Consider the following 26,876-nt stretch of genomic DNA (forward strand, 5'->3'; position numbering starts at 1 on the left):
GTTTTCTGCAAGAAATACAAAACTTTATTGTGAATAAAAGTGTTGTTAGTGATAAATCAATTGTTATCACAGAATCACAGAATGGCCTGGGTTGGAAGGGACCTGAAGGATCGTGAATCTCCTACCCCCCTGCCGGGCAGGGCCACCAACCTCCCCATTTACTAGACCAGGTTGCCCAGGGCCCCATCCAACCTGGTCTTGAACACCTCCAGGGATGGGGCATCCACAACCTCTCTGGGCAGCCCGTTCCAGCACCTCACCACTCTCCTGGTAAAGAACTTATATTAGTATTTTAACTGACAGTATGTGCATTGACCATGCTGGGAAGCTTGTCATCCAGAAGTTTGATAGCTGGGGATGTCTAATGTTGTTTGTCTTAGGGGATAGGAACGGGAGAGGCAGGAGGGAGCAGGTGATGTGGATGTCTGAGGGCATTGTTTATCTTTGCAGAAGTGTCTGGATCCTCAAAGCCAGCTGTGGTAAGCTTAGGTCAAAAATGTTTGCAAATGCTTTGTTCTTGGCCAATGCAGGTGAAGATCTTGCTCTAGGTTGGTTCAGTTGTTGATCTTCCATGGCCATAGGCTCCAGTTGGTGAGTTCAGACTAAATACTGAATGACAGCGTGTAAGTAATGGAATCTGGCAGCAAATGTCCCAGGTTACTTTACCCAGAGCTATCAAGGAGCAGTTTTAAATATACACGTAGCTGACCACATGGCATCTGGTGTGCTGGCATCATGGGACAGTGCTTTGGCAGCAGGTGATACCACGCTGGTCAGCATTTGTGCATGTTTGCTGTTGTGTTACTTGGCTGCTCAGCACAGATATTATTCAGTGTTGACTGTGGAGTATCTTGGGTTTTTGTTACACTTTTAAAAATACACATGGTCACAAGTCGTTGAGAGTAGTTAGCACCTCCTGTGGCTGCCTGAACTTGCAAAATGTTTGCTTCCTGTGGCATTGTGGGGTGAGGAGTAGGACTGCAGGTACCCGACTGCCACACTGCTGCTTATGGGGAACAAGAGGGGTTCAGAAGGCTGAATATGTTAGAAATTGACCCATCTGGATGGGGATTGTCCTGAAATGCAGCAGTTGTGCAGTTCTGGGCTGTTGCTTCAACCATTACTTTGAAAAGAGGTTGTATTTTTAAGTATGAAATTATGCTTATTCCCCAAAAGTATTCTTCAGAACCACAAGCTGAGTTGGTTTCTAGTTAGCACAAGATTATTTTACCTCTGTCACATGCAATCATTCAGGAGAAAATATATTTATTCATTCGGTTATTACATTTACTTCTTTTAGCAGTGACTGCAGTAACATCTTAAGCATTTTAATTTATGAGATCTTTTTTTTTTTCTTTGGTGTATCAGTATCAGCATCCAGAATATAAATGACTCTGGGCTTGGACTCCATGCGTCATCTTCCAGGGGCCTTGCTAAATGCAAAGGAAAATGCTTTGAATCAGCAAAACAGCAAGACTGATGAACTCTGGAGAAGAGCAAGGAGCCATTTGTTGTCCACCAGAGCCTGCTAATGCATTAAGTGCTGCTGCTAACTCGAATGGCACATCTAATGCAAAGGCTGGCGAGGATTAGCATGCAAAATGCTTCAGGATGGGCACCCAGCATGATGAGCGTGCACAGTGGACACATGGCCAAAATGTGCAGACAGGTTGCTGGACTCAGAGAAATGAAGCGTTACCTTTGGGTTGTGAGAAGGTGGCTTTAAGAAGTGGAAAAAGGCAAGGATCCAAAGGGCAGCATGGTTGTGCTTCACGTGGATCATTTTATTCCTCATCTTTCTGACTGCTCTGATCGGTCTAAATTTAGTATTTAGACTTGAGGGCTAAAGCTTGAATAATAAACACAGATACATTGCTCTTCAGGCTAGCTTGCGTTTGATTCCTTTTTTTGCTATCTGCTGCAATATCCCTCTAAGCCCAGGAACTGAATTTTATTTGGCTGTTATTACAGTGATTTCCACACAAGCAGGATGGATACCGCCCCTGGGTGGCTTTTCATTATATCATAAGCCTGAGATGTAGCCCCAAGCTGCCTTCTTGTTGATTTTCAGAGTATACCGCCATGTCTAGAAATCACCTAATTAGGGTTGTGCTGAATATATTTCTTGTCTTGGCCCCATTATCTTGCAGTCAAATCTTTCAGCACCACCATGTTTTAAATAATGCTTTCACTGACACTGCAAATTGTGCAGAAAGTTGAGGACAGAGGAACACTAAATTGAGCCTTGAGAGTTACGGGGCATTTTGGTCAGCAAACCTTAACACACAAGGAAGGCATTTTTATCCCAGTGCATTGAGAAACCATTGCAAAACTACAGATGCAGTAACAGCCAACCTGGGTGTTTCTCTGAATCATTCTTGAGGTGCCCCAAGCCTGGGTAACTTGCTGGGAGGTCTGCAGTGAGCTTTATGTGTGTGTCACCATTCTATCAGTGCTGGTAATATACATATATATATATATATATATATATATAATGTTTTCAAGACTTTTCAAGATACTTCCAATGAAAACCAAAACTTTTCCCAGAAATGCATTACATCTGATAACACTTTCTGTTTTACCGGTATAAAAGTGGAAGTTTTGGCCCTCCTGAGAAGATAAAGGATATATTTTTCATTCTGAACTTACTTTCTTTTCACTTTTACCTTCAGATGTACGTAATATAACATACCATGTTTGGTTATCTTGATGTCAGCAACAAAATCCCAGCTTTCTAAATCAAAACGTAGAGAAATTCAAACTAAGCATTCTTCTGTGTTTCCATTTTAAAGCTCAAATTTAAGGTATGCTTTGAAAACAAAATCGTTTTGTTTTAAATGCTAAAATGATTTTTATGATTGTGATTTTTTTTAAAAGAAAATTAGCTTTTATTCCTAGTCAAAAAACCAACAACACACACACGTCTGTGCCTATCCATAATTTGTTTATAATTATCTGTTTTTCAATTTAAACCACAGATTTTACCTTACATGTATTTTCCACTGCTGCAGTAGAGGAAGTATTGTAGCAATGATTCCTGGTCAGCAGTACTTTGAATAACTGGATTGCACATTATTTTCTAATGGGCTATTTTTAGTGTTAAGATTCATTTATGGCTAATGTGAGAACAGTAGTTATTTAAACATAACTGCAAAACATATTGTCAGCCTTCACACTACATAATTTAAACCAACATTTTTATCATGTTATGTCAGAAACAGATAAAGTAGGTTTTTTAATACAGGTTTTTTTCATTTGTATTTTTTGAGAATGGATATTTTTTCTCTTCATATGTTTTAAAATTAGATATATTTTCTATTATCTTTTTTCCTAGTTTAACATAGGTTAGAGACTTTAAGTTTTTTTTACTGAGCTTTCCTCATGCATTCTGAGCCATACAGAGCTCAGTGCCTACAGAGTAGATACAATTATACCTCAATTTCTTTATCTTTTGTCTTATTTATACTGTTAGAGCATCTTGTTCCCCTTATGTAAGTCTCTGTTAATAGGAGAATGCTTAAGAGTTCACTCTGTGGCTCATGGCCATGGTGGGGAAAAAACAAAATCTTTAAATCAGTATCACATGGTCAGGCTCTTTTTAAGAGTATCAGACAGCTGGTGGTATAGGATGAGAGGTATTGGCCTCAAGTTGCTCCAGGAGAGGTTCAGGTTGGATATTAGGAAAAATTTCTTTTCAGAAAGAGTAGTAATGCATTGGAACAGGCTGCTCTGGAAGTGTTCAAGAATTGTGTAGTTGTGACACTGAGAGACATGGTTAGTGGGATGGTGGTAATGGGTGACGGTTGGACTAGATGATTTTAGAAGTCTTTTCTAACCTTGATGATTCTATGATTCTATGAAGCTGGATTGAAGGGAGGACAAGCAGCTGCAACTTGTGGGCTTGGAATGCCTTGCAGAAATCAAGCAATGCAGCCCTTTTGCCTTTGGATTGATTTGCATTCAAGACTTTCAGTGACTGACTTTCAGAAGTTGTTGGCAGGGCTTTGTTGTATCAGAAATTTGTTTGGGGGGAATAAAGATGAGGGCACGTTTATAGTGATTGCTGGCTAGAGAGTACTGTTGAAGGATTTATACTCATTTGCATGTCAGATTAAGATCCAGTGCCATTCCTTGTGTGGATTAAATGCAGACAGTAGTTGTGAGAGTTAAGAGCTTTTCTGTTGGATTTCCTAGTTAAATTTCAGTAAAATTTTATCAGATGACAGTGCATGCTACCATACATTAATATCTTTTCATATGTAGAGTAGGTATAACGATAGCGCACCATACATGCAAATAATGCACCGTGTTCACATGGGTTTGTATTCCAAAGAAACGTATGGTCGCCCTAACTCAGTGTGGGATCAAGTTTGTGGCACTCCAGCCTCAGGACAGCCCTGGTTCCTACCAGGTGAGACTTCTGAGGAAGTGTTTTGTGGAAGCTGCCAATACTGCCTTGTGCAGTGCTGCTGTCAGGAAACAGAATTCCTGTGAAGGAAGTGATTTTGCAGCTCACAGACTTCATGGGCAGAAGGATGATGAAATGTTAACGTACTTTTCAGCCAGTGGAGGATGGAGTGTGCTGATAGCACAAAACTGGCTTCACGTTGTTTCAGTGAAAGCTGAGCTCTCAACAGGAAGAAGCGTTAGCTAGAAAAAGAAGCAAAGTGCTCCCACATCCCCACGTGTGAGTGACTGCAGAGCTCATAAACTCAGCCAGGACTTGTTGGGTGAGACTGGCAATAGCGAGATCCACATTTCAGCTGTCTCTGCTTCACTTTTCCTAATAGGGTAAATTTGTCCCCCAGAACTTCCTTGAAGTGTTGTTAATAGATGGGTTTCACCTGATCCTGGTCTCTTGCTTTCCATTACATACATGTGCTGCTGCGACTGCTGGCAGGAGGAGTGAATATATTTCTGTTGGGGGACAGCCCTCAGAAGCAAACAAAAAATGTTCAGGAGATATCTGTGTATTTATGTATTGGAATAGGGTTAAAATTGTGAACTGATTATTAAATAAAAAGTATTCCTTATCTCGAATAATATGTTTTAAAAATAGACCTTGCTATTACAGAAGACATAAATACTTGGTGCCTGTGATGTCTCTGTGGGTAAAAGGGCTTCATTACAACTCTTTAATGCTGTAAGTGACAATTTCCTCTCTGTTTGTAACATAATCATTTTATTACTTCTACCTAAGTGTCAAATATGTCTCCAGTGTGTATCAGTTGCTACAGGGTGAGAGATTGCAGCACAGCCTGAGGTGCAGTATGTGGCTACAGACCTCAGAACTGCTTTGCTAAAACGGGCTAGGAACAAGTAAGATCTTCGTGTCTCAGCACTTAAGTACTGCTGCAAAGGACACTCGAGTGAAGTGAGAGATTTTGCAGAAGAGCTTTTTCTATTTTCTGTTTTTCTTGCGGTCCTGCTGTGGAGCCCTTCACTGCTGCTCTGTACCCATTTCCTCCCTTGCCAATGGGGATGTGTGCTTCTTTCACTTGCAAGAGGTCTGTCTGCCCCTTGCAATGCAGTGTCTAATGTTGGAACTTTTTTCCTTCGTTCCCTTGTTCAAATATCAGTCCAGGCATGAGTGTGGGTCAGGAGTGAGTGTGTTACTACTGTGCAGTTTTTTGAGAAGAGCTGAGGAGCTCTTTCTGTCAGCTGTGGGAGTTAAAAATGTTCATTGCCCTTCAAAACCAACCCTCAGCTCGCTTTCTGAGTGCTTGTCAGCACTGGTTGTGTATCTGGTTCTGCTGGTCCTCAGCATGCATCCCAGTGTCCAGTTCTGATGGTAGAAAGGTGAAGTCTGCCAGCTTGAGGCTGGTCCTGATTTCTCATTATTATAGATGATTATTGATTCATTTTTTCATGGAAAATATGATTAAAGCACATCAGCTGGTCAGGAGGTAGAAATATACGCAGCCTTTCCAAAGCCAGCCTTTCAAATATGAGAATGATAGGCTTCCAGCTCAATTGCCCTAAAAGCACTAGATGTTCTGGAAAACAATGAAATATTTAAAGAAATTTATTATCCTGTCAGTATTTATTTGAATTGAAATTCCCCATTTGAGGGGGAGAAGAAGGAGCCTTTGTGAAGTAGAAAATAAGGAGTAAAAACAGTCTCATTTGCTCTTTTCCTCTCATTTGCTCTCTTTTTAGGGCAGTAAGAAACTGCAGATGGAGAAAGTCTCATAAATTACTTCGTGCATTGCACAGAAGCAACATTTTGCAGACATTCACATTCTGAGAATGAATTATTTTCAACTGTTGAAGTGGGTAAACAGTATGAGCCTTCCAGGTCTGCTGTTAAATGCACCACTTCTGCTTTCACTGCAGACCAGATTTGGAATTGCAGCTGAGTGTGTGGCTGACAGCAGCCCCTTTGGCCATCCCGTGGCACTGTCCATCACTTCACATGCAAGCAGTGCCCATGTCCTTGTGGGAGGACCCATGTGGTACTGCAGTGTTGCAGTGCAGAGGAGCAACATGCTGGCCTCTGTGCTCTGAGAGAACTTGCCATGCTGCCAGCTTCCTTCCCAGGTTTCCCAAAGCCCTGGGGCAGGCAGGAGATGGGCAGGAACCTTGTCTTTAGCGAGTCCATGCAGCGCTCTCTTTTCACAAATGGTGCAGTTCAGCACACAGCTGTGTTATCAGAGGGAAGAAGTATTTTACAGAAGCATTTCATTGAGAGGAAATTGTAGCCTCAGCAGTTCTGCATTGTTACCGATGGGAATGTGATCTCTGGCAGACAGAGACCTTTATCATCAAGGCAACTTCTGATTCCGCGTTTCCTTGTCATTTGTTATTTCTTGTTCCCATCTTCAGTCGAGTGTACCTTTGTTTGCTCTCCAAGACCACATGCACCAGCACAGCAGCTGTGTGCACTGTGTGCATCCATCAGGAAGAAAGACCACAGGCAGAGATGCCCTCCAGAAGAGTTGTTCTGAGATCTCTCTCCAAGTGCAGTTGCTGTTTCTGTGTGCCATACCCAGGCAGTCTGCCCTGTGCAATCCCTGTCCCATCCTGTTTTCTGTCTGCATTTAAAACTCCTCGCAGCTGAGAGCCTTCACCTGCGTACCTTTTTGTCCAGTACCTTCCTTCTCTGCACAGACCTGAGAATAACCTCTTCTTGTTTTGTTTGTGTTTTCACCCTATCAGAGCATGTCCAGATGCATCGACTCTTTCTTTCTATGCTGTCATGAGGTTATACTCTTTCTCACGAACCCTTTGAAGCTACTGCAGGGCTGCCTGGGGCTTTCACAGCTGAGACGCTTGGTCCTCCATGTATCTTCAAACAGGCAGCAGTGTTGCCCACATTCAGCTGGTGAGGACATGCAGGGGGGAGCAGGACAGGGTGGACCCTCTGCTATGTCAGCATCACAGCTGCTTCCCACCTTCCCTTAGTTTGTTCCCTTCACAAATTATAGTACTTGGAAATTGGAAAGGAGGCCTTTTCATGCAGTATTCCCCCTCCCCAAGCCCTTTTTTTGAAAGGCAGAGGAGAGGTGTAGAGCATCCAGCTGGTGAAGTTCCCAGACTGTGACCCCTGCTCTTGTAAAGGGCAGTCACACACTGCAGGTACAGAGCCGACCCCTGGGGAAGCGCTTGTGTGAGTAATCTCCCACCAATACATACAAGATATTTGCTTGTCTGTACCTCATCCTGTATTTTTTTTTTTTGTTGGGAGTTTAAACAGGAAAAGAGCTACAGCACTTGTCTGATGTATGTAAATTACCATGGTAACCACTGCATTTCGTGTGCTCAGGGCGTTTTCCTAAATTCTACAAGAACCTGTAGCAGTGTTTGTTTATGCAGTTCAGCCACGTTTCATTAAGCCCGTAGCTCTTGGTTTTTCATCATGCCTTTTCCCTTTGTTATCCCTATCCATTTTAACTCTGTGTTTTTCTTTTCCTATCCATGTATGAGTATGCAGACACTTATCTGGACCAGAACTCCTTCTAATTACAAGAGCAATCATAAGCTTCCATCTAGAACTCTTCCTTGACACAAGAAGAGCAGAGTAGCACTGAACTGTCATCATTTAGGACACTTACCTCATTTGCAAATTTTGAAGTTTACAAACAGTGTTCCTGAGCTGTCACAGTCTCATGAAATTATTCATTATTGAGTGAAGATAAACCTTTTAGCTTTGACTAATTTGTTGTAGCATATGGCGTAGCACTGTCTATTTGAGCGATCTTGAGCTGCTGGAAATTTTAATATTAAGCATCCTACTTTTTGGTCCCTTTTTTTTGTGTGTGAGGTCAACTTCAGGAAAGCATTTGGGAGAGTACTAAGTACTCTTAGATCTTACGTGCTGAATTATCCTTGAAGTAGCTACCTTATCCCTACCTTAATTAAGTTTTAGAAACTTCTCAATGGACCCCAGGGCATCAGCAGATAACTCATTTTGTAGTGAAAAGCGTGGTCAGATGAAGTTCCTTTATTTGCTCTGCAGATGCTATGGAGACTAGTGATATTTGCTTCCTTAATTTCCACAATGTCTTCACAGACAATTCTTTAGGCACTTCTTGAGATCACTAGTTCAGGCACATACTTAAAGCAAGGCTGAGTTTGAAATTTGACCAGGTTGTTCAAGGATTTGTCCCACTGAGTTTTGAGTATCTCCAAGGATGGAGAATCCTCCACATTTTTCCAGGGCTGTGCCATTCCCATAGATTCATTTGGGCATTGACACCAGCATTAAGATCATTCCTCAACTTTCTCCCCTCCAGGCTGAACAAACAGTTGAGTTCTCCTGATAAGGGTGGTGTGCTCATCCTCCACCTACTTATCTCACCTGAGCTACATACCTTCTCAGCAGGGCCCTGCCCCATGGGTAGGCCTGCCCTGAGGAGATGAAACCAATGGCACGACTGCCCCAGGAACAAGAAGCATTTCTTTTAATTTAGGCTGCATACTATGGCTCCAAATCACAGCTGTGCTTGCTGAGAGCATGGAGCGCATGGGCTAAAACTCTACTATCTTGATGTAAGATCAGCTTCAGCACTGGAAAAACTCTGAGTATTGTCCAGAGAACCGAGAAAGTGAAGGGCCTCTCGGTTCCCCTAGTCACTGACAAGATGTTGATAATTATTTGTTGAAAATAATGAACTTCATAGTATGGCAGGGACCACAGATTATATTCCAATCACAAACATCATATTGTAATGACAATAATCCTAGGTGTTCTCTGGTTTCCCTTAAGTCAACAGAGGGATTTCCACTGCCTTCCTGAGCATTTTATATGATGACTGTCTGCTGTCATTGTGTTAATTTGACAATTATGTTTTGTATAGTAATGGAATTTTTGCTAAGAAATCCCAGATTCCTTCATTTCTTTCCACCAGTGACACTTCACGTTCATTAATGATAGGTCAAAAGTAGAGAGATAGAAAAGAGATGAAACTGTACCATTGAACAGAAGTTATTTTAGCTGTTTTGTTATCAGGATTATGTAGACATGTCTGCAGAACTTCACCGAAATTCAACAAGTAATTAGTCTTATCTCCTCAAACATAGAATGTTGTTATTAGCAAAGCATTTAATTAGCCGTCCATTGTGATGAAGCTGAAAACCAAATATCTTATCTGGCCTTTCTCAGTAGTTTTTCTGTAGTTCACAGAGCAACACTTTAAGATTGCACAGAGATTGAATATTATTTTATTGCAAAACGCTTTGTGTTAATTGTATTATTATTACCTTCTATTAGTGCAGCCAAAAAAAATTGCCTTCTTATTAAAGATCATAGGCCAAAATTAAACAGATCTGACTTCAACTTGGGTTAGAAGTGTCTAGCAAGTGCTCCAAAAAGGTGGGAAAGTAATATGAAGCAGTTTGTTCTGCAGCACACTTTAAATTGCCCAAGTGTCAGTACCAGAGCTCTTGCTTCTGCTCAGACACACTGAGTGAATGAAAGAGAAGGTTAAAACAACGCTTTGGTGCACCATCCTCAAGATAGTAGAGGAGTTTAGGATAAGTAAGATGTACAGGAAGGGAGGACTTGTGGAACAGTATATATTGTATGGTACTGACTTTAACACGTCGCAGGAATGTACCTATGATTCCTAGTGATGCAAGTAGGGGTGCAGGCTCCTCTCATGTGGAGCTCAGCACTTTGCAGACTTGGGTCTTCACCTCCCACTTACGGTGTGTTATTCTGGGAAGGCTCCTGTTTATTGGTGTCACTGAGCCATGCTGGATGCATTCTGTGCATGTAGCTGGCTCACAGATCAAGGCCCAGGGTTTTGGCAGCAGTCCTTCACTGTGTCTAATGGTAGATATCTGCCAGTGGGAGCGAGTGCAGGCTGGAGGGTGTCCCTATGCAGCAAACAGGAATCCCATGATTTGATCAAGACTTGTTGGTCTTTTTCATCATCTCTGTAGGACAGTGAGTAACACAGTGCACGTTAGTGATGCGTGGAGTTAGCACTCCACACTTAGCAAACAGCATCTGAAAGAATAGAGCTAAAGCATCAATGATGGTAGCTCACAGGTAGAAAATATATTAATATAAAATGTTTCTAATAGCTTTTTCACATAATTAAGTCAAACATAAGTGGTTTAATATAAATTACCATACATATAAATAATCTTCTTTTATTCAGTAATGCGATAACACCATTTGTGGGAGAAAATATGAAAACTGAAATTCATTAGGGAAACATTCTGCACTACAATTAGATCCGATGTTGCTCACTGGGGGGTTTCAATCTGTTTAATTCACATAGATATGTAGACAACGCTGCAGAACAAGAAAAATACAAGCATACATTTAATATTAGTTACATTGCTTGCTCATGCATACTCGAGTTAAACTCTTGGTACCACATGATTTCAGATTCTTTTCATGTGTCCCTAATCAAATATTCATGGTTGTACTCTCACTTACAGTCTGTTCTCCTGGTAAAGAAACGATTCTGGAGTCTACCTTGAAGTACGCCAAGAGCAAGGCCTATGTTAGGCTAAGCACTGGTCTTTTTAATGCAGGAATGGACACCACAGCAGCAGCTACAACCAGCTGTAAAAAGATGGATGCTGCTTTGGCACACTGTTAGCAGTTTGAAACTATTGACTTTCCAGTACTGAGACACAGCGCTAAGAACCTGTGTGGTGCTCACTTCTCATTTGGGCTAGGGAATGAGAAATGCCGTTTACCCAGCCAACCAAAGCATCCCAGACAATATCATAGTCCAGATTCAGATTAGCAGCTATTACCTTGCACAAATATAGTTGTAATATAGTTGCATAGAAGCAAGGGTATTACAATACAGTATAAACATCTCATTCTGCTTCTTCTATTACAAAATAGCTACCACTGATACTGTTTTGCAGTAAAAATACCGTGAAGATTTACTAATATGTGGCTAGACTTGGTCAATAGTATAGAAAAATGTAACGTGCTGTACATCAAAGCATCTTCACAAAGTGTCACTGTATTTGAATGTGTCACTACTAAAAATGGAATTCATAGTATCTGTTGAAATTATTTATCTCACTAAGTTTGCTGTGTTAGGCACAAAGCTTACTCAGTTACTCTTACAATTACTTCTGTATTGCTTACTGTGCTTCTATATAGGTCGCCTTCCTAAAATGAAGTGGGTTTGTTGGTGCTGCTTATTATTTATGCAGCACCCTCACTAGAAAGAAGTAAATCTGACAAGATCCAACCTCACCTTCATTTCAGCTGGTAGGGAAGAATGGTTCATTGCTTTTCCCCCTTTGAAGTGCCAGGTCTCTGCAATCTCTTTTTAATGATCCAATAGAGAAATAAATATGGAGAAGGAAGGATTTGCTGTGCAGAACTGAAGGCTTCCAGACATTTTGAGGCCACGCCGTGCAGGGCTGGGAGCATCATGAGGTGTGCACGCCGGGCCCCAACTCCATCATGGCCCCGTGCCAGCAGCCAGGCAGGAGCTCCTGCCTCCGTCAATGAAGCAGCTGTTGGGCAGATGAGCGTGCTGAATTTCAGGTCATTTGATAACTAGGCCAGGCAGCCGTGTTTTGCAGTTCAGCTTGGGTGACACGTAGATGAGGAGCTTCAGCGGCATGATGCGGAATTGCTCACGTTTCTCAACTCCCCTCCATTGTGTTTGGCTGTGCTGGGGATGGGGAAGCAGGGATCAGCCAGGTCCCATCCTTGGCAGCCAGAGAGCAAATGCATCACCAGTCCAATGCTTCTGATGTCAGGTATCATTATTTTTCCAGCTTTTTGATGAGTGTGGTTCCTATTTAGAGTATCACATCAGGAACTGAAAGGTGGCTGCAGGCCTGGTAGGCTCTGCTTGGCTGAGCTAGTGAATTGTGGCTCTGAGTTCAGTGCTTCCAAAGAAATGTTCGTGTCCATGACAGGAACCAACAAGGAAAGCTTCCCAGTTCCTTCAATGGGAGTACCTGAGAGGGGACACACAGAGGGGCCACAGGGAGCTCAGAGAGGAGCAGCCCCACAAAGCTGCTCAGAAGGAAAGTGGCAAAGCTTGCTTGGGGCTGGGGAAGGCTTAATGTAACATTCTGGGGAAAGTAGTTGGAAATATCACGGTAATTTTCCCAGCTTGGCAGGCTTTTGAGCTTTAACAGATTCCCAGAAGAGTGAAGCAGATCTTGGGTGTAAGGAAGTGATAAGCAGTGATGCTAGATTCCTTGATTTTTAGATCCAGCAGAGCTCGTTGAAGCTGTCTGCTCTCACCTCTGTGCACAACACAGACCTGCAGTGTCCTGCTGTTGCAGGTTCTGTACCAAGCACGTAATGCCATTTGTGCTAGAACATTTCACAAAGACACAATCTTGATTTAATAACTACATGAGATAGAGAACATAGTACCTTCCCATTAAGTATTCCTGAGTCACTCATCACTTCCAAACACCGCATCTGGGAACGCTCCTCTCCTCACTGGTGCTGCTGTGTGAGTCCCAGTGTGGACCCCTGGAGGTGGGTCAGGATGCTGCTGGTGTGCTCTACTTCTGGGTGGGAGTTCAGAGTGGGGCTAAGGGGGGGTGCTTGGATAGAGAAACAACCCCAGTGTAAGAGATGTGGGAATAAAGGCAGGGCTGCCAGAGATTTCAAGAATAACCTCAAAGAGCCTTTTTGCTGTGAGTAAGGCTGGGTTTAACATGGTTTAAAAGATTTATCTGCTCTCCCTTCCTCCAAGCTTCTCCTTGTAATGCAAAGCATCTACAATTTCAAATGGTAAGAAGTTAATCAGCAGAAGAAAGAGCAGGGCAGCAGTTGTTGTGACAGAGAGCAGACTGCAGGAGCTGCCCATCTTATTAGAGGTGGCAGCTGAGTCTTGTTCACTGCATTTCAAAGAGAGTTCAGCCTCCAAGGCTAAGCAGATATTTTTAACTCCTGTGCTGGGAGGGAACATGTACACACTGTGTCACAGGTGTCTCACAGCCACTAACCATACCAGCCTCCTCTCAATAGGGAAAGCCAGGTTTTGGGACAGAGACCTCGTCTAAAAGCAAAGCGATGATTAAACCTCCTTTAGCCTGTTTCATGCGAGAGAGGTCCCGCTGTGGCTGGCAAGACAGAGCCCAGCAGAAGTATATTACTGATGACAGGTTTGCTCACAGCATTGGGCTCGAGAGAAAAGGCGCACCCAGCAGTGAGTCATGGGCACTGAGCAGCTAGCCACAACACATGGTGATATTCAGGTTTCTAAACCCTCCCTGGATCTATGGGTATTTTGGGAGAGCTTGTGGCTTAGTCACTGAGGATAAGACTCATCACAGCTATATTTACAAGGCTGAAAGTTAGATGTGGAGTCAAAGCCAAGCTCCTGCTGTAAGCTAGGCAGACATGCCACCAGGGGAGGGTTCATCCCTCCATAGGGTTGGCGTTGATAGCTGGTGATGCAGCTGTGTTCACAAAACTGAGTTTTCTGAATTGCTCTTGCTTGCCTCTGTACAGGAGTTTAGCAGGTTTGAGGTTTTCCTGAAGGCTTCTCTTTGTACAGAATGTACGTCACAGTCGGCCCGAAATGCCTGCTCTGACTCTCAGGGAACAGAATGCACTTTGTGAATGTTTTCAAGTGAATCATAATCAATGTGCAAGCTTACATTAATTAAAGTTGAGCCCTCTGAGAACTGTCGAGTCCGTGACAGCACTTCCTTTGTACCGAATGGTCTTAGTAGCTGCGTAGCATAGACTTCAACATTTTCAATCAATTAAATCAACTAAACTTTTGTGTAGAAGACCATTTAGAAAACAGTGTGCTATAATCAAGTTATGTTCCTAGTGGCTGTTCTTACCATGCCATGGGGTTCTGATGGGCAGCAGAGAAATTTGGGAGAGGATCCATCAGCTTCATGCAGGAGTCCCAGCTCACTGTGGGCTCAGCCACGATTCCTTGCAGGGAGCAGCTCCAGAGAGACCACATGTGGAGAGGAGCAGCATGCTTTCTGCCATCTCCAGGTCTGCTCCATGCAATCTCACACCAGCTAAGTTGCTGGGGATTTGAGTGCTGTTTGTAGAGTCACAGTCATCCCATGAGCATGGTTTGTTATTGGGAAGCCCTTCAGCTCTCCGCAGTCAGGAGTCCTTTGGGAGTGGAGGTTGGGAGCAAAGAGAGGCAAAAGCAAGAGTTAAACCTCGTCCAGTGTACGCAGCTTCTGCAAACAGGACAAAGCATTTGGCACTTATCCTCTACCGAAGAAACCAGTTTCTATCTACAGGACTATAATGGTATGGGCAATGGGACAACCATGGCTCTTTTAGTGTATTTTGTCCAGCCGAGAAACACAGACATTTACTCTTTTCCTTCTTTAATGTTTTCCAGAGCTCTTCAGAGTGCTAGTGGATAAGGATGCTTCAAAAATCAGAAAACGGAGCACTCTGTTCACTTGATAGTGTTATTTCAGTTTTAGCATGATTTTTGTATTTTTAACTGTTAAGTGGTTTCCAAAGCATGGAAAATGAATATTGGGAATAAAAAGGGAAAGCCACCTTTCCAGTTAAGGGCAAAATGTACAGAAATTAAAATGACAGTTGTATCAGTAGCATATTGGCTCCTATGCGCTCAATCACTAGATATAAACAGTAGTTGCTCAGACAGCTAATTACAGACTTCCTGCAGTAGGCTTCTTGTAGGACAGCCGCCCACCTGCCCGCTAGCACTTGCAGGATTAGAGCTGTCCGTTACCTTCACTGCTATGGACTGTAGTGTTACGGTTTGCCAGCTTCTGTTTTTAAAACAAAAGAAAACACATTTTTCTAGTTCATCTCCTTTCTGAGGGCTGCTGCACTACGTAAATGTGGGGCATCACAAGCGTTTCTCAGCCTTTTCAGTGGACTCATTAGAGATGTATGTTTGTCAAAATGCAATTTGTACAATTGATTTTCTATTACATGGATTACAAGAGAAGTTAGTTATGGGAGTTTGCCTTCTAGCCATTTGGGATGAATTCATGATTATAATAGGGTCAAGGTTGCTTTTTATGTAGGAATCAGGGATGGTCCATTGAATTGCTACTTAAATCCTCTGCACAGCGACTGCAGGTACTGCTAGTTCAGGAATCATCTGTCCTGCCTCAGGCAGGCTGGCCTGTAACCTTGTGAGGAAGAGTCAGATAATGATAGTTAGAAATTGTGAGATTTCTGCTTGTTTTTTTTTTTTTTTTAATTAGCTATATAGATCTTATAAAAGCATTTGAACTCAATGTTTGTTAGTTTGTTTTCTCAAACTTACACAAATATTATTAATATTTAGCAAATCATAAGTTTGTTTGTCCAAAGCAGGAAGCTGAGGTGATGGCATGCATCATAGTTTCTGGGGCAGCTGCTTTCTCAGGCTCTTTATTTACTTTCCCTTTGAACTGTGCTGTTATTTCCCAATCCCAAAGGATCTCTTTCTTGTTGATGTGTTTGTGGATTCTTAGTTTCTAAGTTCGCAGTACATGCTTGAGTTCCTGAAAGAACTTCTCCATCCATGCGAGCTCTCTGTGGCGATCACCCAGAGCCATGCTGTGCCATCTAGGTGTAACTGGAATTCACAGTCATAAGGTGATACTGCCTCTGCTTGAATGAACTATTTAAAAGTGGATCCAGTAGTGATGTAGGGTATGTCAGCATTTTGGAGGTCATTTCAGAAGCCGGATGTTTTCCTTCATCATATAATGTAGGAGGAAAGCAAAGGAGAACAAAAAGGACTTGGAGCGCTCTCTAAACACAGAATGCAATGGTTTGAACAGACCTTTTGCTCAAGAAAAACTGAAGTCCTGTTGATAAAACATAGTCTATAATTCCATTATTTCAATGCCACTATTTTACATTTACTTCTGGATTTTCTTAAGCCCTCAGAAAGTAATTGCATCGGACTCTCAGAATTATGGGAACCTGAACTTATACTCGAGTTTGGGTGTAAAACTTCTGTTTGCTGATGGACTTCCCATGCCAGCTAGCAGGAAGAATGGGCATATGTGGGTAGAATTTAGACCATCTGTGTGCCATAGTGAAAAAGGTAGTTTGCTTTTAACAGAGTTTTTACTGTCTCAAATATTAATTAGCTAATACATTTTTTTCTGAATCTGATAACTGAGAGGTATAGGTACTATAGTTTTAAAATGGGGCATAAATAATTCATAGCAAAAAGCATTAGAAAGCATGTGATAAGCAGTTTTTCTATTAGAATATGCATCAGATAGTTTTTAACATTGTAGAAAGTAGGAACAGGGAGGGAGGAACTATTCAGTTGTGCTGAATTTGTATTGCTTATGAAGGGAAGGTGTGGCTGTTTGATATATCTCAAGGCAGACAGCAACCCACCTCCACCTGGGGTTTCATCCACTCTAACTGTACAAAGCCTTCTAGTTTCTATTCAGCTATCCCAGAAATTAGGTATCAGATAAATACGAACCTGCTAAGTTCAGTGAGCCAAAACACGGAGTGCTCTAAAAGAGTCGTTTCAGTTTGTTGTTTGTTGAGGCTACAGAGATACCTTCCCTAGGGCAGCTGGGGCTGCATGAAGTCAGCACTGCACAGAGCAACACAGAGGCAAGGAGAAGGGAAAGGGATGGATGGAAGAGCTATTGATAAGGCAAAGATAACAGGGATTAAATACTCTGTGTGTCCTCCTCGTACCAACTGTCCCTTAGCTTCAACTGGATGGCCTTCTGTGAAACCTGCCATGCTTACATAACAGAGAGGAAAGCAGAAAGGGAGAAAAGTGTTGGGAGTTCAAGAATGATGGGATGTTGAAAGAACTGAAAGACAGTGGGTTGGGATTCTAAGCCATACATATTTATTTTGGAATCCAGCATGTTCACACTTTTATTTTAATACAAAAGCTCTGCACTCATCGCTGGTGTAACCCTTTGACTTCAGCAGCTACACCGCCAGTAAACTTGATCCCATGTGTTCATTTGCAATCATTTTTTCCCCAGTACAAGCTAACATTTTCCTTCTTATTATTCACATCTCTGCATTTGCTTGCAGAACTAATTACTTCCATCTAGGCGAGCTTATGGGTGTCTTAACTGGGGCAAGGGGCAGAAAATGGAATTTCTTTCTGACTTCCATGTTATTATTTCAGGAGTGCTTCTTCTTGTCCAGACAATGTGCCAGACAGTGAAGCCTGGCATCCAGGCGCCCTGAAGAACTGCAACAGGCAAAGCAGAGGGCCCGATTAAATATTTAAGCATCTGGGTGCGCTGTGCAGGTAGCGGGGGATAGATTACACTCGATGAAACCTGGCCTGCGGCAGGGTGGGCGGTAAGTGCTGGGCATGAGGACGGTGGGGAGAGCAGTGCGCTGAGGAGGCTGCTGCCATACTATGGTCAGCAGGGAATGGATCTGGCACTGCTTCTGCCTCTGCCACTGTGACTGCATCGTCCTGTGCAGGATGTCCTGTAGGTGAAACAGATCTCCCTGCATGCCGCACTCTGGTGGGAGAGGGAGGGGGAGCTTGGGTTTTGTGGATGCTGGGCTTTTGTGCATGGGAATGCTCTGTGCTTCCATCCAGGTCACTCTAGGTGATGGCTTGCAACCGTATTTTATCGACTGATTGTTTGTCTTTTGTTTGCTTTTAACTCTGGCGATAGAGCAGCAGAATGCTGAGTTCCTGGTTGAAAGACAAAACCCATTAGATCCAAGTGATGCCAGCATTAGTCAAGGCTCTTAGATCAGAAGTCGTTACAGCAGAAATACAGTTTGGTGACTTGTGAATCAACATGTTGGATTGCTTCTGTCTTTACTTGCTAATAAATAGCATCTATACTCGTGGAATAGTTACTGGTTTAAAAAATAGCTAAGAACAAGGGTAGCGTTATATACAAGTTTATACTTTCTATAGTTACGTGTCTGTTTACTTGTTCTTTCCTCCATGAGGACTTGCCTGTGACTGTCAGCTCATGTCAGTCCTCCTGGAAGTGAGGACTGGGCCATGAAACCGGAGGCTGGGGAGGTTACTCTGGGTCCTGCAGCTGCTGGGACTTTCAGTTCCCTTAAGCAAGGGGCTTGGCTTCTCGTGTGAGTGTGGACAGGTTCAGGCACTGCATTTGTATTCCTTTGCTCTTCCATTGAATGTATGAGATTGTCGTTCTTATTATCAATGAGTACTAAGTGTTGCTAATGTTGTTTTTCCACATTTTTCTATAAATCCCCAAATATGTCCTCATTTAGTTGTGTTTTGTAGAAAAGTCCTCTGCCTTCTAGCACCCTGTCCAGGTACAGACATCCATTCTGGTTGGCATACAGCAGCACTGGGATTTAAATCTTGTTAACATGGCTCTTGTCTGGGTCTTAACCATTAACTAGATGCAAAATGAGTGTTTGTAATGTGGTGTTTTCTGTATGTATGCGTTGCTTCAATGCACATGTGGGTCTGGAGGCCCCGCTGTTCTCCATGGAAGTAAAAACTGAAAACCTGCCCTGGGGAGCTTACTGCCTCACTGGAGAAAGAAAGAGGAAAGAGACACTTATAATAACAATTTTTTGTTTGTTTGTTTAAAGGGAGATTGGCCTTGCAATGTTGTATGGGGAATTGGGCCAGGAACAGACTGTGGTGCTCCAGGCTCCTTGGGTGCTGCACCAGGCTACACTAAGTATAGATATATTTCTAATTTGATGTGTCATAATTTTTTACTGTTAAACAAAACTAGAGATGATGTTTGACAAACCAAGTGTGTGAACATGAATTCAAGCTTGTTATTTGATGAAAGGAATCGTAAGCATGACATGTGCATGAACAGGTATGTGTGTGTGTTCGTATGCAAATACACACCTGGTGGCACCCAGCTGAAGGAAGATGCTCAGTTGATATTTTACAAGAGAGATATGTGGGGCTTGAGGCGTGGTCCCTAAAGCCCGTGGGAAAGTGCTCTGTGGATCCAGCAGTGCTTTTCCTGCAGGGCATGAACCTGGCATTGCCTGTGCTGACCTGCTGTGCTGGGACAGCACCTAGCAAAACAGCTCAGTACCTCATTAAAACCATATTCAGGAAAATATCTTTGTCATATGTTGTATGATGGAGAGTATTGATTTATACCCTTGGCTTCCTTGTAGCATCTACTGACTGGGCCCTGGAGTTAGCCAGATCACCATGCAGTGGCAGTGGGGTATCTCTAATCCTCTTGATTTTAACAAGAGTTTGATGATATTTGACATATTTCTTAAAGCTTCATTACTGCCAGAGGCATGAGATTATGAGCTGATCTTGTTCTTTATTAAAAAGCTTATATGCAAAAATAGGAAAATAGGCTTGATGCACATCATGAAAACAATTTAAAGGAAGGAGGAAAGTAAGAACTGAAGTATTTGTGGGCTTGTTTAGATGTGTTTTTAAGTATGTTTTTTAGCTAGCCTAATCATTCTGAATTTTACAGATGGCTTTTTAAGTTCTGGCACTGATTCCCATCTCGTCCTATGGTGTCTCCTGTGTGTGGTTGTGAAGCCCACAACATTGGAGTCACATCCTCAGCAACTCAGTGTTGCCTTTTTCCCTCCAAAATAAATAAATAAATGGACAGCTAGTCCCATAGTTTTTCATGCACACGCAGTTTTCTCAGAACAAGAGGCAGCTCCCATACCAGAAGCAATCAGTCCCTCACTAAGTATGATGCTCATGTGCCATGAAGCTGCCCCTGGAAGCAAGGTGAGCAGCCTGTGGGGCACAGAGATGTCCCCACGTCACTTTGGTGCTACCACCTGGCAGCAGGTGGCTGGCTTATCCACCTGTTTCATTAGTGCCTAATGAGGCACTCACTGAATTATTTCTCACTGGCTCTGAGCTCAGTGCAGCAAACAGAACCCCCCTGGGATGCTCCAGGGCCACCTTTCCCTGCCCTGTGTGGGTGTTCCTTGCACACACCTTACGGGCTGTGCTCTCTTTCTTGGAAAGCCAAACGGGGCTCACCTGTTCCTGGATGGTCCTGCACAGGGTTTGCTGGTAGAAAAGCTTCCCTAGAGAAAAGCCATGGCTCAACCAAACCCTCTGCCTAGGAATCAAGAGAAAGCTGGAGTAACAATGGAAAGTGTGAACTAAGGCAAAAATAGTTGCTCCTGCCACTTTTGGGTGATAGGGGAGACACTGTCCCCACTAGCCCTGGATCTCATTGTGGAATACCTCCCATTCACACTGTCACCTGTATCAACTTTTAAAATTCTTTTAAAGCTGTTAGAACTATCTTTTATGTGTATGGTACCCCAAACTATGCTCCTGATGCTGAGATGAAGTGCACCTGTGCCATTTCCTTTACATATTAAATATGATCCTGGCTATCGGAGTGCAGTTGCTTACTAGAGGGGTTACTTTAGCACCGAGTCATCTTTATTGCAGTCAGAAAAAGTTCAGTTCTTCTTCCCTATCTTAACTGAGACGCCAGCATGAAAGCTTATAAATACTGTGCCACTGTGGAGAAAGAGACAGGATCAAACAATTACCATCGTGTTTTATGCAAAATAGCTGAATTGACAGCTTTAGCAGTGGATTCAGAGGTGCGCTGGTTTCTTGCTGATGTGCTCACTAGTGCTCCTGGTGCACTGAGGACAGGTTCTCTCTAATCACCTTGGAGCACGGGGTCTCTGCGTGACAGTGTTATTGGGTAACTCCTCTCTGCATCTCATTTCTCCCATTATGCTTACTGAGCAAGCACAAGCACGTGGCTGTGCATGTAGGAGCCCCTGCAGTTCCATTTGTTGATGTCCTAAAAACAAAGCAAAACAAACCCCAAACACTTGTGCACACTACACGCAGCTGTTACCGAGGCAGCTTAACTTGTTAACCTGTTAGCTTGCAAGAGATGTGAACCAATGCTAGGGTAGTCACTCCCATTTTAAATACCAGGCTTGTTTTTCCAGCTCTGGCACTGTCCTTAGGCCTTATCTACAGCACAGAATTGCACCAGGGAATGGTATATCAGTTTTTATCTTGAATGAACAGACTTCATGCAGAATCCCTGTGCTCACACCCTTATTTCAGTGTAAGGAGGATGTGCTTTGTGTTGGGTGAAAGTAATCTTACAGGTGAAAGGATAAAAGATAAAGCAATTGTAATATTGGGAATGATGCATTTAAGAGCCGTTAAGTTGGAGGTTCCTAAAATTCAGTGTTGTATAAGGTAAAATGAGGCTGTGTACAACATTGCTAGGGGTGCTTTTTGGAGGATGTTTGACTTTTTGCTGCCCTAGGCTCATAGCACTGCCAGGCACCATTTGGCACGTTCAGATGAAGAGTACCTTAACTGTTGACTGCAAGTCTCACCTGTAGGTAAATTGATGCAAACGAATGCTACTTGTGCAGGCATGGGCTGGGTGTGATTCAGTTACTTAAGATTAGCCTCCCAGGACCGGTGAAGCTTAATTAAGGCTGGTAAAACTCTTTGCAGTTCTGGAGATAAACTTTGGCCAGTTTGTCAATGGTGTTATAGGAGGTAGTTAACATGTTATGTTATAAAGGCTGTGGAGGCACCCTGCCTGTGAGCAGTACTCTCCGAAGGTCTATCTGCGTGGAGTTAATGTTTAATAGAGGGGAGGTAAATGTAGCATGAGAGCTGGCAATGTTGGGTGAGTCCAGCCCTGCCCTGCTGGCCACGTTCCCTCTTGTTCCATGGGGTGCTTCTGCTTCCTGTGACTTTGTGTGCCCTGAAGGGGGTTATGAGCACTCTCCTGAATGGTCAGTGCCAAAACTCAACTCTCAGGGGCCCAAGCTCTGCCCACTGCGGCTCTCTGTCACAGTCCTTACCTGGCCACGGACATTGGGTCTGCATGGTGTGCTGTGTCATCCAATGCTGGTTGCATCAGCTCGGGTCCCCGAAGCAGTGTTGACACCCTGCTTTATCTACATGCTTTATCTAAACTAATTAGGTCAGTGCTTTGTCCAGGATAATTGTCTCTGCTAATGAGTCTGAGCGCAGTGTCACTGTCCAGTTCCTGTGCTGGCTGCCATAGTGGCTAAAGCTTTGTGGACCCCGGCCATGCCAGGACATCTCCAAGACATGCTGGACATGGCACCAGGACAGGTAGACGTGCCGACAGCAAACCTACAGTTCCTCATAGGGAACAGAGGGACAGCGCTGAGCTCTGCTTTCTGGTGACAGCGACAGAATGTGACAGGGCATGGAGCTGTGTCAGGGGAGGGTCAGGTGGAGGTTAGAGAAAGTTTCTTCAAGAAGGTGGTGGACATGGAATAGGCTCAAGGAGTTCAAGGAGTGTTTGGACTGGGGGAAAAAAAAAAAAAGACCTGTGCAAACTCCTATGATATGTGGTGATGGGCCAGACCTGGTGCTTGAACCTGACTCTCCTACCATCCAAGCACATGCAGAAACCATCCAGCAGCAGGCAGAGGCATCTGTCTGTCTGTCACCTCTTTTCCTCCCATAATCTGCTGTGAGGCTTTTTCCCAACAAAATCATCACATTCTGTTCATATGCTGAATGTAAATTTTCAGCCTCAGCTCTGTTTCCTTCTCAGCACTTGCCATAGACCCTTTCCTTAGCCCAGCACATTTGTCACACTGGTCTCTGATCACCATGAGGCTATAGGGCTTTCAGAAACTGTGCACTGCTTCCAGTGCTTAAAATGAATGGAAACCTGTAAGTGCTCAGATTGGGCTTTTCACAAAGCTCGGGTTGCTTGGGGAAATGGACCTCGTGTGATCATTTTATTGCATGCACTCAGTATGTGCAGTTGTAGCATGAGTAAAAGGAAGGAGGTTTATTTCCAGTGGGAGGCAGGGTGCAGAGGTGTGGGAGGTGTCAGGAGCTGCCACCAACACCCAGCCACCATCATCCACTGCAGGGAGTCCTCTCAGTCACCTCCAGCCATGGGGATGGTGCTCAGTGCTGCAAACCTTCTCCAATAAGCAGGAGGAGAAAAAGGAAAGAGGGGAAACTTCAGTGCTCTCCCAGAATCTGCCTTGAGCTGAGTCCAAAGTTGCTTATATAAAGCACAGTTCATTATTACAAAGCAACGAAGCGAGGAAAGATGGGATGTTCACCGCATATCTCCTGCATTAATTAGTTGCTAAAGATGCAGATTGCCACAGCAATGGAACCATGCATGGGTCAAAAGCAGAACTGTCTCTCAGTTTTATGAGAAGTGCTGTTCCCAAAGGCTGGCAGAGTAGGAGGCAGCTTGCAATGCAGCCTGCAGAGTGTTTAAATGAGGGTGCTGTTACCAGGAGAACTTACTGGTCATGCTTGCTCATGTCTGAGAAATGCCTGAAAGCGTTGGAGAGAAGTTAAGCATGGAAAAGTCCACTTGAACGGAAAAAAAAGCCCTCAATCAAACAGGTGGCTGCTGTATGTACCCCACAGAACACACGTGTGAAACCAAGCCAAAAATAATTCCCATATTCAGTATCTGTGCGAGCTGTGGCTGAGCGTGCTAAAAGCAAGCTCAAGGACAGCAGAACCAGGGAGCTCTGCTGTTGCAAAGCATTAAGCAGTTTGCAGACTGCATCAGATGCTGCCTCAGAACACCCAGACCTCCAGAGTAGAAAAAAAAACCTGCCAACATTTGTGTTTCTGGCAATTGATAGACCTAAAATCTTGGGTTGGACTCGTAAATATGTAAACCAGCCTCGGCAAAATCTTAGTTGCTGAAACAGGGCACATCTAACCTTCTTCTTCAGGGTTTGAGAGTGAAGGTTACACACTGTTGTAGCATAAAGGATTGGTTTCAGTAAGATCACAGGGAGAATGTAAGAAGGAGTTATTTCTTATGGCTGTAGATAACTTGAGCATAACAAAAATGAATGGAAAACAGAACAGCCTGTTGTCCCGGGACAGTGCTACAAATAGCTTTCCTCAAAGTCGCTTCCAATCGCTGCAGGTCTCTGCAATAACACAGAACAGTTATCCCCGTGCCACAGACTGTGGTTGACCTCTAGAACTGGATTACATGCAATGGGTTGGGTGCCCTCCCTCAGTTGGCGTTATCTGATCAGCTCTCACTCCATTGCTTCTTGTTTTACAGAGGGAATAAGCTTCCTTCTCCTCTTCTAGTCACGCTTGCTTTCTTTTGCCTGACTTTTAGGAGTACTCCACTTCTAAAGCACTTCGAGAGGAAAGTCATGCTTAACAAAGTGAATGTGTAGAAGTCAGTAAAATAGAAGAAGAAAAAAAAATTTAGAAAAGAGTTCTAGAAACAAATGACATTTTGCTGCACTGTGGTGATTCTGTAAGAAATCTCAATCTGTAAAACAATGAAATTAATCATTACTTAGAAAACAACTATTTCACATCTGAAGATATCTGAGAGAGAATTTTGGGGTCCATGGAATAATGTACCCTGTGCATCTGGAAAATTGTCCAGCTTCTTAAATTAATATGCAAATAAAAATATCTGCAGTTTTGTCAACCAGCTCTGTAAAGAGTTATTGAATGTCAATTCAATACTTATTTGGGTCTGAAGTGTTGTCTTCTGGCTAAGGCTTGTCATGATGGAATTGTTTAGCCAGTGACAGGAGTAACTGACTTAAACCCTGAAGTTCTTTCATCACAAGTACTTATTGAAATATCTCATGTATACGTGTATGTGCACAAGAAAATCTTGCAGCTCCTTCGCACCAAAGCCTAAGGTCCAATCAAGTGACACTACAAACTATGGGGAATTTGGTCCAGTTCCACAAATTGGGCATGGGACTTTATGTCTCTCCTTACCCTCTTCAGAAGAAGCACTTTTTGGAAAAGTCGTTAACTGCTGCATTCCCAATAGCATTCTCTTGTTTTCTCTGCAGGTCCAGCTGCCCAGCGCCAGGTCCAGAATGGGCCATCTCCAGATGAGATGGAAGCACAAAGGAGGTGAGTTGGGCCAATTATGGTAGGCTTCCAGTTTGTAACTGGGATGTGTATGCAATCCTTGCTCACTAATAAGCACCGTTCTTTCTACTCATACCTGATTTGTTTTGATTTTGAGTGTTCTGTAATTACTGATACTGACTCTGTAATAAGGGTGAACTGAAGCCCTAGGTAGACTCTTTGCATAAAGGCAAGTGTGAGGCATGCTGAGGTTCAGAGTTAATGATAAAATATGCTTAAAACAAGTCTATAGAGTGTGTGTTTCTCAAGTAAATTAAGAAAGCCTAACCATACCCTGTTCTGGGTTGCTTACTGGCAGTTGCTAGTCACGTTGTCCAGGAATGGACTACATGCACTGTCAGAAATAACTTAGGCTCATTGTATGATTACTTCCAGAATCATATGCCATTCCTTTTATGAATGCTTTGCTCTAAACAGGCTAACAAATGGAACTATCAAATCATGCCCATCACCTTATACGCACGTCTCAACTTAGTGCCGTTGTTACATGTAGCCTTTTCTCCAGCCACCAGCAGTAGTCTCCTTGATGTCAAAGGAAGAGGGTGGGCAAGAATGTCATTCCTTCAATGCCTTCTCCATAATGAAACTAGGAGGATGATTTCATTTCAGATTTGTTGATTCAACCAAGACTCCTGTAGCAGCAGTATCTCCAGCTACCCCTGCCCAGCAGAAGGCATACTTGTCCAGTTCTGAGCAAACAACCCTCCATGTGATTCTCCCTTCCATTCTGCAAGAATTATAGGGAAAATGCAGGGAAACTACTTCCCTGCTCTTTTATGACTAACCCCAACTGGCCTGAGGTTTAACAGGGATTTACAGTGACCGTTAAGTGTGTGATGATATGTCACTTGGGCTTGGTAAGGGTTACTCTGGTAGTTGAGCTATTATAAAGGTAAGGGAAGAGCTCCTGCTCTGTGCCTGTGTGCCACTCAGCCTGGCTGGAAGGTATAGTTCAATGCTGATTGAGCCAGTAGGAGCTGCTGAATGTGCAGACTGTGCAAAATTCAGACCTCACATTCAGGTGTCTATGTCTGTGCATTCAACACGTGACCAGCTTTAGTTAAATATTTTAATTATTGATTTTTTTGTTGTTTGCTTAGAGATGGTAAAAGCCCTTGGAGTAGATGTTATTCTACTGCCACAGGGCACATGGTTCTGGGAAGGCTTCTTTTGCTCCACTGGACTGGAATAAGCTATGCCAGTATATGCACTTAGATATTATTGCATCTGCACTAGAGGATTTTCAGCTTTAATTATGCTAATGCACTCTTAAAGCATAGAGCAGGCCTAATTTTAGGCCTCTGTTTTTTTTAACATCTTGTAAGCAGGCAAGGAAATCAAGTTATTGTAAATGCCGTGCAAATTTGTCTGCTTTGAAGAATTTTTAAAGACCTTTATACAAATGTTTAAAGAACACATTTTATGTCAGAGGATGCAATTTGTCCTTTCCTGTACTTTACTCCTGGTACACTCCTTAAGCAGCCTTGTGCAAATCTCGGTCTTTATTTAGTTCCACTGGAACAAATGTGACTTCCTTAGAGTGTAAGAACTTCTCCTTTTAGCATGTGTGGGAGGATGTGCTTGGCTGGTACAAGCTGCTCCTGCCCAAGGGCAGACAAGGCT

General features: G+C 43.2%; 1 protein-coding gene across 13 annotated transcripts in view; it reads left to right on the forward strand.

Moving 5' to 3' along the window:
* EVL (Enah/Vasp-like) overlaps positions 1 to 26,876 on the forward strand; it is a 128,756-nt gene that overhangs the window by 86,220 nt on the left and 15,660 nt on the right. For all 13 annotated transcript variants that reach the window (NM_001389387.2, XM_046941831.1, XM_046941834.1 and 10 more), the window contains exon 4: positions 25,172 to 25,235. In NM_001389387.2, coding sequence (NP_001376316.1) covers positions 25,172 to 25,235 — 64 coding nt within the window. The remainder of the gene's footprint in view (positions 1 to 25,171; positions 25,236 to 26,876) is intronic.

Source organism: Gallus gallus, chromosome 5 (assembly GCF_016699485.2).
Source record: "Gallus gallus isolate bGalGal1 chromosome 5, bGalGal1.mat.broiler.GRCg7b, whole genome shotgun sequence".
NCBI classification, from domain to species: domain Eukaryota; kingdom Metazoa; phylum Chordata; class Aves; order Galliformes; family Phasianidae; genus Gallus; species Gallus gallus.